Source organism: Tachypleus tridentatus, chromosome 13 (assembly GCF_004210375.1).
Source record: "Tachypleus tridentatus isolate NWPU-2018 chromosome 13, ASM421037v1, whole genome shotgun sequence".
Classification (NCBI taxonomy): Eukaryota; Metazoa; Arthropoda; class Merostomata; order Xiphosura; family Limulidae; genus Tachypleus; species Tachypleus tridentatus.
Genome location: NC_134837.1, coordinates 159,044,347 through 159,061,074, shown reverse-complemented (window position 1 = coordinate 159,061,074; position 16,728 = coordinate 159,044,347). Strand labels below are relative to the sequence as shown.

Here is a 16,728-nt window from a genome sequence, read left to right as displayed (position 1 = left end):
TGATGTTAGACAAGTGCGTATTCTACATGGTTATCGGTATGCTATAGTATATTTTGAAAAATTATATAATTTCCAAATCTTATTGATATATTACTTATTCTTAAGGTAAGATCAGAATCTTCATTAAAGTGTTAAGCTTCAAGAGTCTGATGGTCGCGGGTTTGAATCTTGATCGCACCAAACATTCTCGCCCTTTCAGCCATGGGAGCGTTATAATGTACGATCAATCCCACTATTCGTTGATAAAAGAGTAGCCTAAGAGTTGGCGGTGGGTGGTGATGACTAGCTGCCTTCCCTCTAGGCTTACACTGCAAAATTATGGACGGCTATCGCAGATAACCCTTGAGTAGCTTTGTGCGAAATTAAAAAAAAAGCTTTAAGAGTTTCGTAAGACTAGAAACAGAAGAGGGTTAAAATAAAAACATTTGTTGCACTCATAATCAGTCAGTTATTGTTTATTCTCAACTAACGTAAACTATACTAACGTGCAATTATTTAAAATAAACTTATACTTAATGAACATAGGCTAGGTAGTTTCCATAAATGCGAAATATTATTTATTACACTGTACATACTATGATATACGAAACGTATAGCTACCCTTTTGATTTCTCTATCGTTTCACAGAAGTAATCCAAAGCTATATAAGATTATGCCATTATTGGCCTTAGATGCAAGCTAAAGAAAAACCTCTCACGCATAAAGTACTGTTCGTGACACTTGAATTCCGAACCTCAGGTAAACTTTTCTTTATTATCTCTTTCTTCACATCGTAACATTTACCACTTTATGATACTTTGATTCCACTTGTCTTTTTGTCTTTTCTTTCTGAAATAAAACAGTTTCCTTTCCTTATCACAATCACATGTAGTCACTTGAGATCCTAAGTCTTTCATAAAGTACATTTCTGTGTCTGTCTATGTTTGCATGTAATTATTCATGCACAGTATAGATAGAACAGAAATGGAAACCTGAAAAATGAGATATATACGGTTAACCTTCTTCTCAGATTTTATATTTAGTATTTTTATTCACTCACTGCCCCATTTATTTAATTTGACTGCATGTAGTATTGTAAACAGAACTACAGGAGAAATATATGTGCTCGACCCGAACAGAAGCCAAAAGTTTAATAGTTCTTTCAGTCATTTTGTGTTATTTAAAGAAATTCTGCTTGTGAAAGGTTGTAATTGGCTAAAATAAAATATATATGCATTTTCTTACCAGGAAATACATCCTCGGCAAGGGATGTAGCATCGTACACCTTAAAAACAAGTAAGCTAAAAACGTAAAGTGTTTCATAACTTTAAAATACGTGAAAAAGCCACAAACGCTTAATCTCAACTAGAATCATTCACTGATACCAACGCTCTGACTTTTAATCAATTTAAATTATTTCTGAATAATGCTTAAAAACATTATTGCTCACAATTCATTGAATACTAGTTGAAATGCAATTAGATTCCTTTCAGCCGTGGAGGCGTTATAATGTGACGGTCAATCCCACTATTCGTTGATAAAAGAGTAGCCCAAGAGTTGGCGGTAGGTGGCGATGACTAGCTGCTTTCCCTCTAGTTCCTCACTGCTAAATTAGGGACGGCTAGCGCAGATAGCCCTCGTGTAGCTTTGCGCGAGACTCCAAAACAAAAAAGCAAACAAGGAATTAATTTCCCTTACTTAAAATTTAGAATATTCAGCTCAAGTTAGAAGCTTTAGGTCTAGTAATTATAGGTTAATGACATTATTATTATTTTCTTTTTACACGAAAAACAAATTAGTCTAATTTTAAATAACGTTAACGCAATTATATAGCTGTGACTGATTTGGGACGAATTTATAAATGAAAAATAAGGAAATCGCTTTGTCACTGCTGTTCTTGTGGAAAAAATAATTATTTATAAAATATTTTAATGGTACAGTTACTCAGAATAATTTAGTAGTTTCTGTCATTTATGGCTAGCTTAAGGATACATTTATCCTTTAAAGAATCAAAATAATTGAGGACCAGTGTAAGAAACAAACGTGATTAATTTGATTTGTTTGGTTGAAAGTAAGCACAAACCTACACAGTTGGCTATCTGTGCTTTCTTTACCATGGATATCGAAACCCGGTTTACAGCGTTGAAAGTTGCAGACATAACGTTAATTAAAAATAAGTTAGGGTTTAAGAGTCTATTTACGTTATAGTCTGTTTTCATAATTTCAAGTCATATTTGTAAGTTGTCCTGATTTAAATATCAGAAGCCCTGAAGTATAAGTCTTGCTTATTGTTTTTAAAGAAACGAAAGTAGGGTTTTTGTTTATTTTATACGAAAAATAATAAAGAAAGTCTTATTTTGTATCGATGAAACACAAGGAATATAATATTATAGTTATTAATGTTGAAGTACCATTAACGCTGCCATACGGAAACCGTTTGAGTGTTTTGAGTAATAACACTGACCTCAGCTGTGCATGTATAACAACAAAAATTTATTCTTACTGAATAATTTAAACCACTGATTCCCATTTCCTTGTTTTAAACATAGCATTCGTTTATTTTCATGTGAGATTGACGTCGCTCATCTATCATAATAATATTTTATAAATTTACGATAGGGAATTTTTAAGACAGTTTTATCTCACGTCCAATAATTCACATAATGGTTATTTGACAAAGAAAAAAAAACATGAATTAAACTTCTGACTATTTTAGTCAAAATGCTATAGACAACAATCGTTACCTAATAAACTACTGGTACCCTGCTCATACAACGTAAAAATCAGGAGTTCGACTACCCTAGGTGGACTCAGCAGATAGCTCGATGTGGCTTTGCTGTAAAAAAACAAAAACAAAACAAAAAAAACACTTGAGCTACACATGGCCGGTTAGTTAAGGCGCTGGAGTAGCACTCTAAGCAGCGCAGGTTCAAATCCCTGTCGCACCATATTTTTTTTGCCCTTTCATCCATGGGGGCGTTATAATGTTACAGTCCATCCCACTATCCGTTGGCGGTGGGCGGTGAAGACTAGCTGTCTTCCCTCTTTTCTTACACTGCTAAATTAAGAACGGCTAGAGCAGATAGCTCTCGAGTAGCTTCGCGCGAAATTTAAAAACAAACAAACTACTGTTTAAATAATATTTTGAAATAGTTGTCATATCAAACACATTTGCCACTATGTAGCGCTGCTGTCTCTTTCGTTAAAAGTCTTCAAACTTATTTTATGTTGTAAGAGTTGTACATAGAAATTGTTCACTTTCATACTTCATGATAAACGGCTATAAAAAATAATAATGAATATTATTGGGAAGTTTGGGGAATAAGAAGAAAAACTAATAATTCTTAATCCCAGTAAATTAGTTTGTCACGATGAGTAAAAGAGTTAGGCCTACCTGACTAAATTCAATATGCCTCATTAATTCTTCTTCTATTGTCTGCTATGGTTCGGCTTTATGCTCAGTAAATATTTATTTCTCCCACTTAATACGTGTTTAATCTTTGAGGCAAATTTCTTGAGATATATTATGTTATTTTATGAATAATTAAAGTACTTTGCATGTGAATTTTTCATCGTTAAACTAATGAATCCTGCAAAACAACATTATTTACAAGAAATAGACTCGCAACGTAACGTAAGAATTTATTTGAATAAAATATTCCATAGGCTTTCCTCTTGACTCGGTTACCTGGATTACTTGCCATGATAAATTGAATAGCTGTTTTTACAAAATCTATACCATTGGTATATGTATTGTTATTATTCCCACGAGATTCTTCGGGATATCTGTCATGGGGTTTTATTTTGAATAAGTGTTATTGGAAGACTATTTAAATTTCTCGTCATTTTCACACGAAATATCGACCATAAAGATTACTTATGATCATGAGGTAAAAAATAAAGTCACTCTTATGATGTTAGCTTCCTGGTATAAAACGGAATTCTACCGATGAAACTGAATTTCCGGGGGTGTTAAAACATTGAGCTTCATGATATTTTTAAGAACAGTTTACTGTCGTGAAAAGTTTAAATACATATATTTTTTTCTGTTAGTGTACATATATTGTGTGTTAGCTACGCCTACAAAAGAGATGTTATATTTATAAACAGCTTTCGCTTTCTGCCTAAAATATAAATAGAAGATTTGTGCAGTTTACTTATAATTGCAGCAATAAACGAATAAAAAATTGTTAGTTTACTTTTGTTCTATTATTCATGATGTGCTAAAAACATGTAGGTCCAAAAAGTCTTGATAAAACTGAAACTGAAACCCTTATAACCCGAGCGCTTTATTTGTGATGGTCTAATATTTAATGCAGATATAGTAGAACGAAGGCGTAATCTTTTGCAAGATGGATAAACGAGATATACTTCGAATGAAATCTTAATTTTATTAAGATACTTAAATAATGTCCATAAATTAGTCTTCAAGTTTGGAAACATCACAGAGTCAAATTTAATAATCTGACACAACAGAGACCACCGTAATATTCTCTAACAAAAAGAAATTTAATTGTATATGTATCGTTACGTATTTATTGAACTTCTTTTCTTGTAACATTTGTTTCACTTTGTTCTTGAACAAGCGACAGTTTTTATAATGAACATCAAAGTACTTTCTAATTATGGTGGTAACCCAACAGTTTAGCTTATTTTTGTAATAAGGTTTGATTTTATCAGTTTACTGAGCGCGTGATGCTTTACAACCTGGACAGTTATTCTGTACAACCTGGACAGTAATTCTGTACAACCTGGACAGTAATTCTGTACAACCTGAACAGTGATTCTGTAGAACCTGGACAGTAATTCTGTACACCCTGAACAGTGATTCTGTAGAACCTGGACAGTAATTCTGTACACCCTGAACAGTGATTCTGTAGAACCTGGACAGTAATTTTGTACACCCTGAACAGTGATTCTGTAGAACCTGGACAGTGATTCTGTAGAACCTGGACAGTGATTCTGTACACCCTGGACAGTGATTCTGTACAACCTGGACAGTGATTCTGTACACCCTGGACAGTGATTCTGTACAACCTGGACAGTGATTCTGTACACCCTGTGCAATATATTTTTAACTGAAAATTCACATAAGCCTTAGTTTATATCCCATTTCATAATCATATTGTTTTTGAGGCTTCATAAAACAAATTTGTTGCCTAGAAGTGTCTATATAAAGAGAGAGATTCAGAAGTTCGTTGTTTGCAAATAACCTATTTATTGTTTGCCATATTTAATTATACTGTTAGAGCGTTTACCTGATCTACATTCGTATTTTAACGTATTTTGGTGTTTTAGTGTGTCATGTCTTTCTGCCCACACATTATCAGTTGACACTTTTAACGTATGACGCATATTAATAAAAGTTTCGAAGAACATGGCCTTAAGGTTGCCTTTAAATTATTTCAGTAATATTATTATAAAGTATACGTATAACTCTTAATTTCACCATTAACAGTTATTTTCTTATACTTCTTTATATCTGGATTACTTGCTTATCAATGAACTTCTGAATAACCGGTCAAGTAATGGTCAAACATACAACCACAAAACTTAATTGGTTAATATCATCTAATCATCTTAAAACAGTTTTAACTTTCTGCAGATATCGATAGATGACAGAAGACGACTATACTTAAAGTCAGTACACGAAGAATCCCTGAAATACACTTCTTACGGATCTATATCTTACCAGCTACAAGAGGCCAACCATGAAGCTACAGGATCTGTGGATTTTATCTGCAGAGTCCTAACAGTTATTTGTTCATCCGGTGAGTTCTGTGTTGCATTTTTAAAAATCTAATCTAAATATTTTTTCGCCACGATCAATCAGTTCTAACTGCTCTACAAGCTAAACTTGTATTGAAAGAAATATATATATATTACTTGTAAATTAAATCTTTTTGTAGAACCCTCAAGTTGCAGCATCAGAACAGTGTAGAATGAGATTAATTACTGAAAAAAATTATTATAAATGTATAATAATTATTACCAAGATTCTTTACACTGGTTTTATAATATATATAGACAATCTTGACAAATATGTAAAGTGAATCTTTAATTTTAAGTGATTTTTTTCTTGGGTACATGAAAAACATACCGTTTCGATATCCGATAAAATGACATTTTCCAAAGATAAGGCCAGTAGATAGACTATTTTGGCAAAAGCAGTTTTATAGCAAAATAAATACATGCAACAAAATTCAGAACAGTATAATATTACAACAATAAAGAGCTTGGAATATGGCTTTTTAGGCCTTTTTAACTCATCATATTGTGAATAATTTAATTTAGATATGTGAATAACATTATAGCATTGCTCTTAATTTATTACTGGATGTTATTTAGTGGACCAACTGTTTAATTATTATAATACATACTTCTTTCCTTTTCATAAAAATTAAAATTGAAAATATAAAGTATGACGTAGAGGGCATTCATTGGTTTGCTGCATCTTCTTCTGTGGACTATAGTTTCGATTATTCAAAAAACACCAACGAAGTCTGAATCAGCAAACCAAAGAAATGTAATTACGCATCTTGTAATGGTTATGTATATGTGAAGATAATTAAGATCGGAATTATTTGCATTTGCAAATTAAACATTTACAGAATTTCTGTACGAATCTCTAAACCTTTATGCACAACGAATTTATTCTTCGGTGGGACTTAAGACACTAAAAACAAAATAAGTTTCTTGAAATTTTATAATAAAATAACTGGTGTGTATGCATATAAAGAAAAATTACTTAGGTGACCAATCAGATTAGAGCTTATGGACTACCTATCAAACTAGTTAATGCAAATCAAATTTGGAAATAATTTCAACATATTTTGCATGAAATTATACTGCAAGAATAAATAAGTTCTTCAGTTATGGTAATCGAAGAACGAGCATGTTCAATTACCAGAAACACAAACATTTTATATGTTTAAGCGAAACTCTAGTAAAAAATGTCGAATGTTATGAATCGAACTTTTATTAATAATTTTCATTTTGACTTTAAAACCAAGAGTTCTCCCACTGGTAGATCTGTAAGTATACGGATTTACAACGCTACAATGAGGGATTCGATTCCCTTCGGTGGAACTTGCTATAAGATAATACACAAACGAAAGGATTTTATTACCGCATAGTGTCAGTAACTTAAGGGCTAACTTATATTTCATACAGTAAAATTAACTGTTGAAAATTTCTTTATCGATTTCACAATTTCAACTAAAAAGAGATTTTCGTTGTAAAATCTTTATTGGCGAGCATGATAAAATCTTTTTTTTTCTAGTCATAAGTATTGTTGTAATATTAGTAATCTGACAATTCTCTAACTTCAAACAATTAATCTTCCTGGTGCTCTTATAACTTTACAAGCAGGATACCTGAAAACAGTCATACTTTCAATTTTTAGAAAACAAATCTTTTGTACTTCCATGGACTTTTTGATAGAACGTTAACAACTTCTGTGATCTCAAAGGTCAAACGTCCTTTTTATATATAAAAAGTAATTTATCTCTTCTTGGTTGTTTATCTTGTGAATATTAAGCACAAGATAGATTTGATTAGTTGAATGCTTACTGTGCACTCGGGAATTCTGTAGAATCGAACGCTTGGTGGAAAAGCTGTCGTATTTTAGAAACGTTAACAACCTTCGACAGTTTCTTCATTTTTGTCATGAATTACACCCACCTACAATGAAAACATTATCTCTTGCTGCATTACTCATGTCAACTGAAGTAAACATAATAAATATCAAGACTTACTAATGATATATTTAAGTGCAACTATTGTAATGTTTAAGATAACGTAAAGTGATATCAGATTTAAAACAGTAACCGAAGTATTAAAGCAGACAAAGAAACTTATCAAATGTTTTCATTTGTAAAATGAATTTACATATGTTCTTAATCACTACTGCTATTTAAGTTATTATGTTGCTCGTCTAATCTTTATTTTTATTTTAAAACTAAATTAGAAAACATTTATTAACACAAATACTGCGCCTCGCAAGGAACGAAGTCCAAAATACGCTCATGAATATGAAACTACTTATATTTCTATATAAATAAGCACAAGCAAATTTTTTTACAATACATTTTACCATTCTATTGGAGAACAATATCTTGTATATAACTGTATTTTTAGTTAATAGTTTCCTTTCCACTTTATTTATTTATTATAACTCTTATTTTATCACAAGTTACAGCTTTTACTGTACGGAAGAATATTTTTGGGACGTTGCGATCACTGGTGCGATTGTTCTCAAATTATCTGTAATGTTCCAATTATAGATTACATAAATAATAAACACATTTTTATACAGAAATCAGGGAGCGTTTCTTAACAGAAAAACAACTAGCTCTTGTCAGGTTCTTAAATGTATTGTTTGCATGTTCATTTAGCACTCAGTGTTTCTGGCATTACACGACAGACTTATTGATATTGTAGTTTTTTATGATACAATTTATGATCCTGAAAGTGAATTACGATAAAATGATCGCTTGGCCAAAATACTGATTATTGATTGAGTTAGTAACTCAAATAAATATGGTAGGAAAACTTGCTCCTTTTCAGACCAGGAGTTTCTACTCATTCCCGTTACCTGGCCAACCATCGATCGATTTACACGTCTAGCTGCCTGCGGTTTGTCTAGCTGAATAAAACAAGTCTTTGCTCAATCTTTAAGGTGCCCGAGATTTTCATCTGCGCACATCGTTTGGTGTCACTAATGCACGATTTGTGTTTTACCTGTTTCCTCAACGGTATTCAGTAAAAGACAATCTCGTACCCATGGTAACATTAAAAAAAATATACTTGTTTGGAAACATCTACCAGTGAGGGCCTACAGAATGAATTTCGAGATGACAGTAGCTGCATAAATATGTTAGCCATTGGATTTTCCTCTTTTATAAAGAAAAAAAAATGTAACAATGGGAAAATCAGCATAGGCAAAAAAGGGACAGATGTGTTACGAATTCGAATTAGTTATAAAATACAAATTGCCCTGAGAGGGAGCGAAACTGCTAAAGCAAATGGTATGCATTAAAATAAATAAATTAGCATCTTCCGGGACAAAGGAAATTTAACTTCAGAACTATATTAATTTGTATAACATAATGTGTAGCAATAATTATAAAGAAAACATTTTTCTTTTTAATCTAAAACCATAGCTACGACTTATTCAATATGCCTTGTTTTTCTTCCTTTTTTATTATCAAGCTGTAAATATTAATTAGATTCCATTTTACCCGCTTTTTTAATCATACACAGCATTTCATGTGAGTGATTTTTCTAAACAAAATAACAAAATAAAACTGTGAGTCTCATCTTTCTAGATGAATACACGGAAAAATAATCAAATTACTCAACAAAAATGTGAACGTTTTAATAAAAATATTATAAATAAATACATTGTTTAATCAAAGTTGTATTATGCTTTCTGCTCACTCAATAATAACAATATAAATCATTGTACATTAAGTAACCACAAACAGTTAATCAGATCTTTTATTCAAAATACAAAAAAACCGCTTGTGTTGCATGTGCTCATTAAAATGCTACATGACAAGTTTTTTGCTTGTATAACAAGCTTGTAGCCCCCTAATAATAACCACATTAACAAAGAGTCGAAACATAACTGAAAACAGTAGTTTATATTACAGTGTTTTATATTATAACTGGATATAAGTAATGTAGCTTTAAACCTATTTAGCTCTCGCCTCTTAATTTAATCTGAAAATGTGTGTTTTCGAAGTAAAAGTATGTAGTGTTTTCAGTTTCATTGAGTTTCCATTGAATAATTAGGTAGAAACTGAAGTATAATTGGAGGTTCACCAGAAAATGTATTGTGGAACATAACTCTTAACTTTCTCTGAACTTGACTGAGTTATTGAGAGAACTAAAAAAGTATATACCAGCTGCACATTGTAAAATTATGGGTTTTTTTCAGCGTATGATAAAACAATAATCAAATTTAAAAACGTGTGTAAAGTGTGCACCTTTACTTTAATGTGAGTTATAACTAAAAGTATTTAGAAGTTCTCAGAAGTGTTGCCATTTTTAATGTATTAGTTGTAGTTCTAGTTTTTATTCTCAAAAACTGAGCGAACAGGTATTTTAAGCTAATAACAACAATGTAATTCTTCTTAGGACGCACGCGCTACCCACGTGACTGACAATCATCCTTGTTACCAAGCAAGGGATGTTGCATCCTAGAGGCATCACCCAACTTGTTGGTGGAAAAGTTCACTGTTGATTTCTATACAGTGTGTTTGACAATACAACTGACTTTCTCTCGAGAAAGTACATGTAACACCTTTGTTGGCTAATCTAGTTCCATAAGTAGGTAGGGTGAGAGAAACTTGGTGGCTTCCTTGACTAACTTGCCATATTAAGAATTCATAATTAATATGAACAGAAGTTTTAAAACTTTTATACATTAATTAACTAAGGGTGTCGGAAACCTATGGTAAGCTTAAATGCAACACAACTTTATTTAGCAAAGTAAACAACGTACAACTGATTTTTCTTAATTTAAGTTTCAAATATATAACGTAACCAAAAGGTTACGTTACATATTTGAAACTTAAATTTGAAAGCAAATATGGGGTGGTTGTCATTAAAGTTTTGCAACTCAGAGCATCATATCAATTAGTATGGAATAGGAAGATGTTAAGGATATAATTCAAATGCAGGTGCCATAATTGTCTTATGCTTTACCTATTTCTTTTTAGGAAAATAGGCCTGTAGATCGCACTGCAACTAATTCAACCAGCATGAAACTGAAAGTTCTATGGAGGTGTGAACTAGTGAAATGTTCTTACACTAAAGGACGCAATGCCTAACCAGCTGTCAGAAAACACTTTAAAGTTTACAGCACATGCAGAGGGACTTGTTACAAAATTATTTTGCCCACATTTAGGAATTTGAGGAAACAAAATTGCAGTTGTAATTAACCACATACAGGTAAGTTACCCATGTGGTATGTCGCAGCAGAACAAGTCAGCATAAGTGCAAAGTATGTTGCCCGGTGTCTGGTTTTGCCAATTTTAATTGTTTGTAAAGCTCTTTGGTCAATATATTTTGCGAATAATTCTGTACAAACTGCATCGTGTTAAATAAATGAAGGAGACGTATGTAGCCCGACGTGTTTATTTTGTGTTACCATTCTTGGAAAGACTAGAAGCCGAATGACGAATGGCTTGCCAATGTTGTTGGAGTATGAACCACCATTCGTTCTTCCTGAAAGTTTCAACATGCACAACTGCATTACTTGATTAAAAACTAATCCACTTGTAACATTTCCTCTTTGCAGGAGGAAAGTTACACTATAATAATTTCGCGTCGTTTTCTATGTGAATGGCCCTCTTGTTCATCGGACCTAACATCAGCCAGTTTCTGGATACGAGGTACCTTAAGTCATGTATGTATTATGAAAGTCTCATACAATTCCATACCTCAAAGATACAATTGCGTGAGAATTGGCCAAAATATCAGATGACGTATGCTATAATGTTATAATGTCCAATATCACAGAGCATGCGACACATTCTAGACTTAAAGTAGCACATTTTGAACAGATGTTATGATTAGTCAGACAATAGGACATTGTAGCGCCCGTCTGCCATTATCTTTAAAATGTGGCATTTGCATTTACATGATATCCTTAACATCCCTTTTCAACTTAGCCTTTATAAGCCATACTATTTATAACATATGTCGCACTTAACTGCAAAACAGTCCCTATAATCATGCAATATCTTGATATTTCTACCCAAGAAAAAAAAAGTATTCTCTTGTTAAAATTAAAAATACAACAAAGAACCATAAAGAGAAATATTTTTCTTCCTATACTTATCCATTTTATTTCGATCACTAGAATATTTTCTGAAAATGTTTAAAAAGCACGACATAATCTTTCCGACCTAATCCAGGTTTGAGAGAGAAGCATACCTCAATAACATAAAAAAATATAATACAATACGAATATCTCTGTAATCAAGTAGTTTTAAGTATAGCAATATCGTCAAGAAAATATAGCGTTCTTCAAACTATTTGATTTAGAGGTTTGTGCATTCAACTATATTACTTCGTTGAAATACTTCACAAACGACACTTTAAGTATATGAACCGGGTTTTGAGTGATTATATTACCTGTATTGAGTCGATAGTCAGTTTCTGACGTTTTCTCGACACATATTGTTTTCTATCCCAATATGATCCTGTGGGTATTTTGAGAGTGTGAACCTGACAGTAGTAATATGACGTCATTGGTCATGAAATCGATCTGCACTAGTCTGTTCTAGAAGGGTTCGAACAAGACAGACTTTTCGTTATTACATTTGATCTTTTTTATTATTCTGTTATCATACGACATTTGTGGAGCATTCCACTAAGACCAGAAGTTCCAGGTTTATTATTCCATATTACAATGAAGTAAACTACCAGTATTGAGAAGAAAAAATAATATATAAATCAGTGCTATTATTATAGTTAAAAGTTTTGCTTCCAATTTTATTAGATTAGACTTTCTTTGCAAAATCCAAAGAACAGGCTTACCTTTTGAGTAGACCTTTTAAAATTAAGGACAATTGCAAAGATTTTGAATCATATGAATTATGTTAGTTTATATAATGTGGTATCGTTTCTTATATCTCAAGAAAATCAACGAAAGAAATAAGAGAAATATATTTGTTTTTCTCATTGAATGTGAGTAAAATCTATGAGAACTATATTTATATTTAACATGTGACGTGATATTTCAAGTCCAAAATGCCAGTGCAAAATAGTGTTTTATATTGTGTAGTATACGCATTGCAGTACGCATTACCAGATCGTATTTCTTCATATATGTTTAGCTATCTAAAAATAACTTATAGATTGCTGGGATTGTATTTGTTGCAATGGTGTTCGCATCATGCACCTACGTTACGTAATTACTGCACCAGACACAGAACAGAAATAGCTTTCTTGTCTTATACGTTTACTTCTTGTTAGAATCATGCCGTAAAAGCGCAACATGTCAATGCATACACATCTAAGATAATATTAAATCTGAGTTCACCTTCCAAAATAATTTTTTTTCTTCTCCATTTTTGTTGAAATATTTGACATGGTAAAGTTATGTTTGAATTTCCTTAATAATATTGTTGACTTGAAACAAAACAGTCAATAATATTGAAACACAGTGTGGACAATCTGTATAAAAAACAAACAAACTAGCGCCTTTGTTGAATAGAACAAATCTGAAAATGGCTTCCGAGTGTGAAGAGTTACAGTATGTGCGAAATGCATGAAAACTACGATTCTTAATAATTGTTTGTTTGTTTGTTTTGGAATTTCGCACAAAGCTACTCGAGGGCTATCAGTGCTAGCCGTCCCTAATTTAGCAGTGTAAGACTAGAGGGAAGGCAGCTAGTCATCACCACCCACAGCCAACTCTTGGGATACTCTTTTACCAACGAAAAGTGGGATTGACCGAACATTATAACGCCCTCACGGCTGGGAGGGCGAGCATGTTTGGCGCAACTCGGGCGCGAACCCGCGACTCTCAGATTACGAAGCACACGCCTTAACGCGCTAGGTCATGCCAGGCCCACCTTAATAATATTTTATTTTAATAACATTACATTTATTGGGCATTTATTGCCCAGTAGTAAGTCTGGGGACTTTATAACACTTCAGATCGAGTTGCTGTATTGGTGGTTTGGTTTGTTTTGAATTTCGCGCAAAGCTACTCGAGGGCTTTCTGCGTTAGCCGTCCCTAATTTTACAGCGCAAGACTAAAAGGAAGGCAGCTATTCATCACCACCCACCGCCAACTCTTGGGCAACTCTTTTATCAATGAATAACAGGATTAACCTTCATATTATAACGCCCCCACGGCTGAAAGGGCGAACGTGTTTGGTGTGATGGAGATTCAAACCAGCGATCCTCGGATAACGAGTCGAGTGTCTTAACCATCTGGCCAACGATATTGGTGGTGGGCATAGTACAGATATTGCAACGTGTAGCTTCATACTTAACAAACAAAATGTAAAACCTAACACTTATATTACTTTAAAAAGATTAAGTTTGCCTTTATAATGAATCAGTTTTTATTTTTTAAAATGTGCTCAAAACTGTTTGTTATACATCTTTTATTTATCGGCCAACTATTTCCAAACTATATAAAACCCAAAAGAGCACGTCAGATTTACTGTATAATACAATCAAAATACTGAAGTTTTAATATAATCTTGTGGGAATCGATTACATTTCAAAATATGGCTTTGTTTGTTTTACAAACGAGGCACATTAATAGAAGCAATATGCGATATTTGCTTTATACAAACGTCATATCTTTAACAAACTGATAAGTAAGCAAGATGCTAGTATCAACTACGTTTAAATTACGTAATTCAAAAATATGTTTGATGCAGATTCATACAGAATAATACTAAAAATAAACCCTGAGATCAACTCTCCTGTATGCTCACTTTCATCACATTATTTTATATTTATTTTTTGCTGTTGGTTCACGTAGTCTTATAATTAATATTATTTAAATTAACTTCTGTGTTCTTCAATGTATTTTAGCTCTTCTCACAGCGTTCCTCGCGTGTTTCTCGGTCCTTCCTGTGCTAATGATGATATTTGGTAAGATATTTTAAACCACGTTTTTATCTGGTTCTTAATGAACATTCTTACTTAAAATTGTTTAAAAACGATAATTACTGTCAGTATATTTAATTACAAATCATATTCCACCATGGATATTTTAAAATTAATTACTTTATATGGTATATTGATAATCGTAAGATACAGATGTTTCTATAGATGTATATAGTTAAAAATAGAGATTAAAAATAACATTGTATACTTTTTGATAGACACATTTTACCGTCTATGTAAGGAAGTCATATCCCTACCAAGACGATATCACTGTTTAATAGATATTATAGGTGTTACATGATACATTAAAACTGTCCGTATATGCACTAAAAATGTTATTTTCCCAGTACAATACAGAAATCAGGACAAACATAATAAAACATACATACTGTTTTTAGACACTACAAATTAAATAGAAATTCATTTTTTATTATATGAGTACTTGAGTTTTTAAATGCACTCTTTATGTACTTTAGTTTTTAAATGCACTCTTTATGTACTTTAGTTTTTAAATGTATTCTTTATTACTTTAGTTTATAAATGCACTCTTTACGTACTTTAGTTTTTAAATGCACTCTTTATGTACTTTAGTTTTTAAATGCACTTTTTATGTACTTTAGTTTTTAAATGTACGCTTTATGTACTTTAGTTTATAAATGCACTCTTTATGTACTTTAGTTTTTAAATGCGCTCTTTATGTACTTTAGTTTATAAATGCACTCTTTATGTACTTTAGTTTTTAAATGCGCTCTTTATGTACTTTAGTTTTTAAATGCACTTTTTCTTGTCCTAATATTTTAAGCTATTTTTAACCTACAATTTCCGCTTGTCTTTAAAATATTTTTAGACATTAACTAAATAGCTAAATTTTTATTAGACCAAATTTTTGGAACTACGAGTTTTATAAAACTTGAAACAATTTTTTTGTCAATATTTTAGGAATTAAGTATCTCCAAGATTGTCCAAAACAACCCAACATACCAGTTTATCTACTAGTAGGTGGCGCTTTCGGGTTGATTAAACTAATTTCCACAGGGTGGCGACAAACAAAGGGGCGTCATTTCGAACCGCCATCCGAAGCGCTAACTGATGGTGACGTAGACGAGGTTTTGCCGACGACATCTTTGAAGATCACTGATTACGCTCTAAGTATTTTTCTTCTGGTTTGGTTTATTATGGGAAATTACTGGATCCTTAGTATTTACAAGCCACGTTATGAGCCTTTGCTTCATGATCCCAACAACTGGTGTGCAAAATCCGTATATTTATTTTCAGTTATTCATTTATACGTCTCGTATGGTGCGGTGGCGCTGTTGATCACATTATTCTCTGTTTTGTTTCTGTGCATACGTACCTGTGGTGTGTGTGATCAAAAAGTGTGACATTCTACATTTGAAGTGCAGATGTAACTTTTTAAGTATATTTTGTGCAACTAGGATATAATGTTGAAGTACATAAATTACGTTTTTTTTTTTGTTTATATCGAGAGAAAAGAGTAACATCCTAGTAGAGAGAAAGATGCAACATCCTAATACTTAACGTGCGAAAATCAAATGGAAATAGCCGATTTACTATTTTCTGCTATAAAAACAGAATTATTTCAATATTTTTGGTCATTGTAAATTGAATAAGATTAATAAAAAGTCATTTTGTCTCTGGTAAAATGTGTATTTTTTAAGTAAAAGTTTTTATATTCCAAAGCACAAATACTTGATTTAACTTAATTAATTCGTTTATACAGGTATGTGTTTATATTATGTTTAATGTACAACACAAAGTTTCCTTTATCTAGCAATAACTATATGTTATTCCTTATATTTTGTGAACACGCTAAGTTATTTTATATGTATGTATACATATATATATATATATACAGTTAAACAGGTTAAAAGAACACAACAAAGAAATTCTTGATAACAAGAAACCCACTTGAAATAAAAACGTATCTCAGAACGGCTGGTATGGATATTAACATTTTTATTGATAAGCAGAGAACAACGTTTCGACCTTCCTGGGTCATCTTCAGGTTAACAAAGAGAGAGTTTTCAACTGACCTTTGCCGGACACATGTCTTAGGGACAGTCCCCTACCCTTTTATACTCT

The 16,728-nt window shown here is 32.1% G+C and overlaps 1 protein-coding gene across 2 annotated transcripts in view; it reads left to right on the top strand.

The window, feature by feature from the left end:
- LOC143237421 (transmembrane protein 272-like) overlaps positions 1-16,283 on the top strand; it is a 52,806-nt gene extending 36,523 nt beyond the window's left edge. For both annotated transcript variants that reach the window (XM_076476657.1, XM_076476658.1), the window contains 3 exons: positions 5,585-5,750; positions 14,551-14,610; positions 15,565-16,283. In XM_076476657.1, the coding sequence (XP_076332772.1) occupies positions 5,585-5,750; positions 14,551-14,610; positions 15,565-16,007 (669 nt within the window). In that variant the 3' untranslated portion in view covers positions 16,008-16,283. The remainder of the gene's footprint in view (positions 1-5,584; positions 5,751-14,550; positions 14,611-15,564) is intronic.
- Positions 16,284-16,728: the final 445 nt, after the last annotated feature.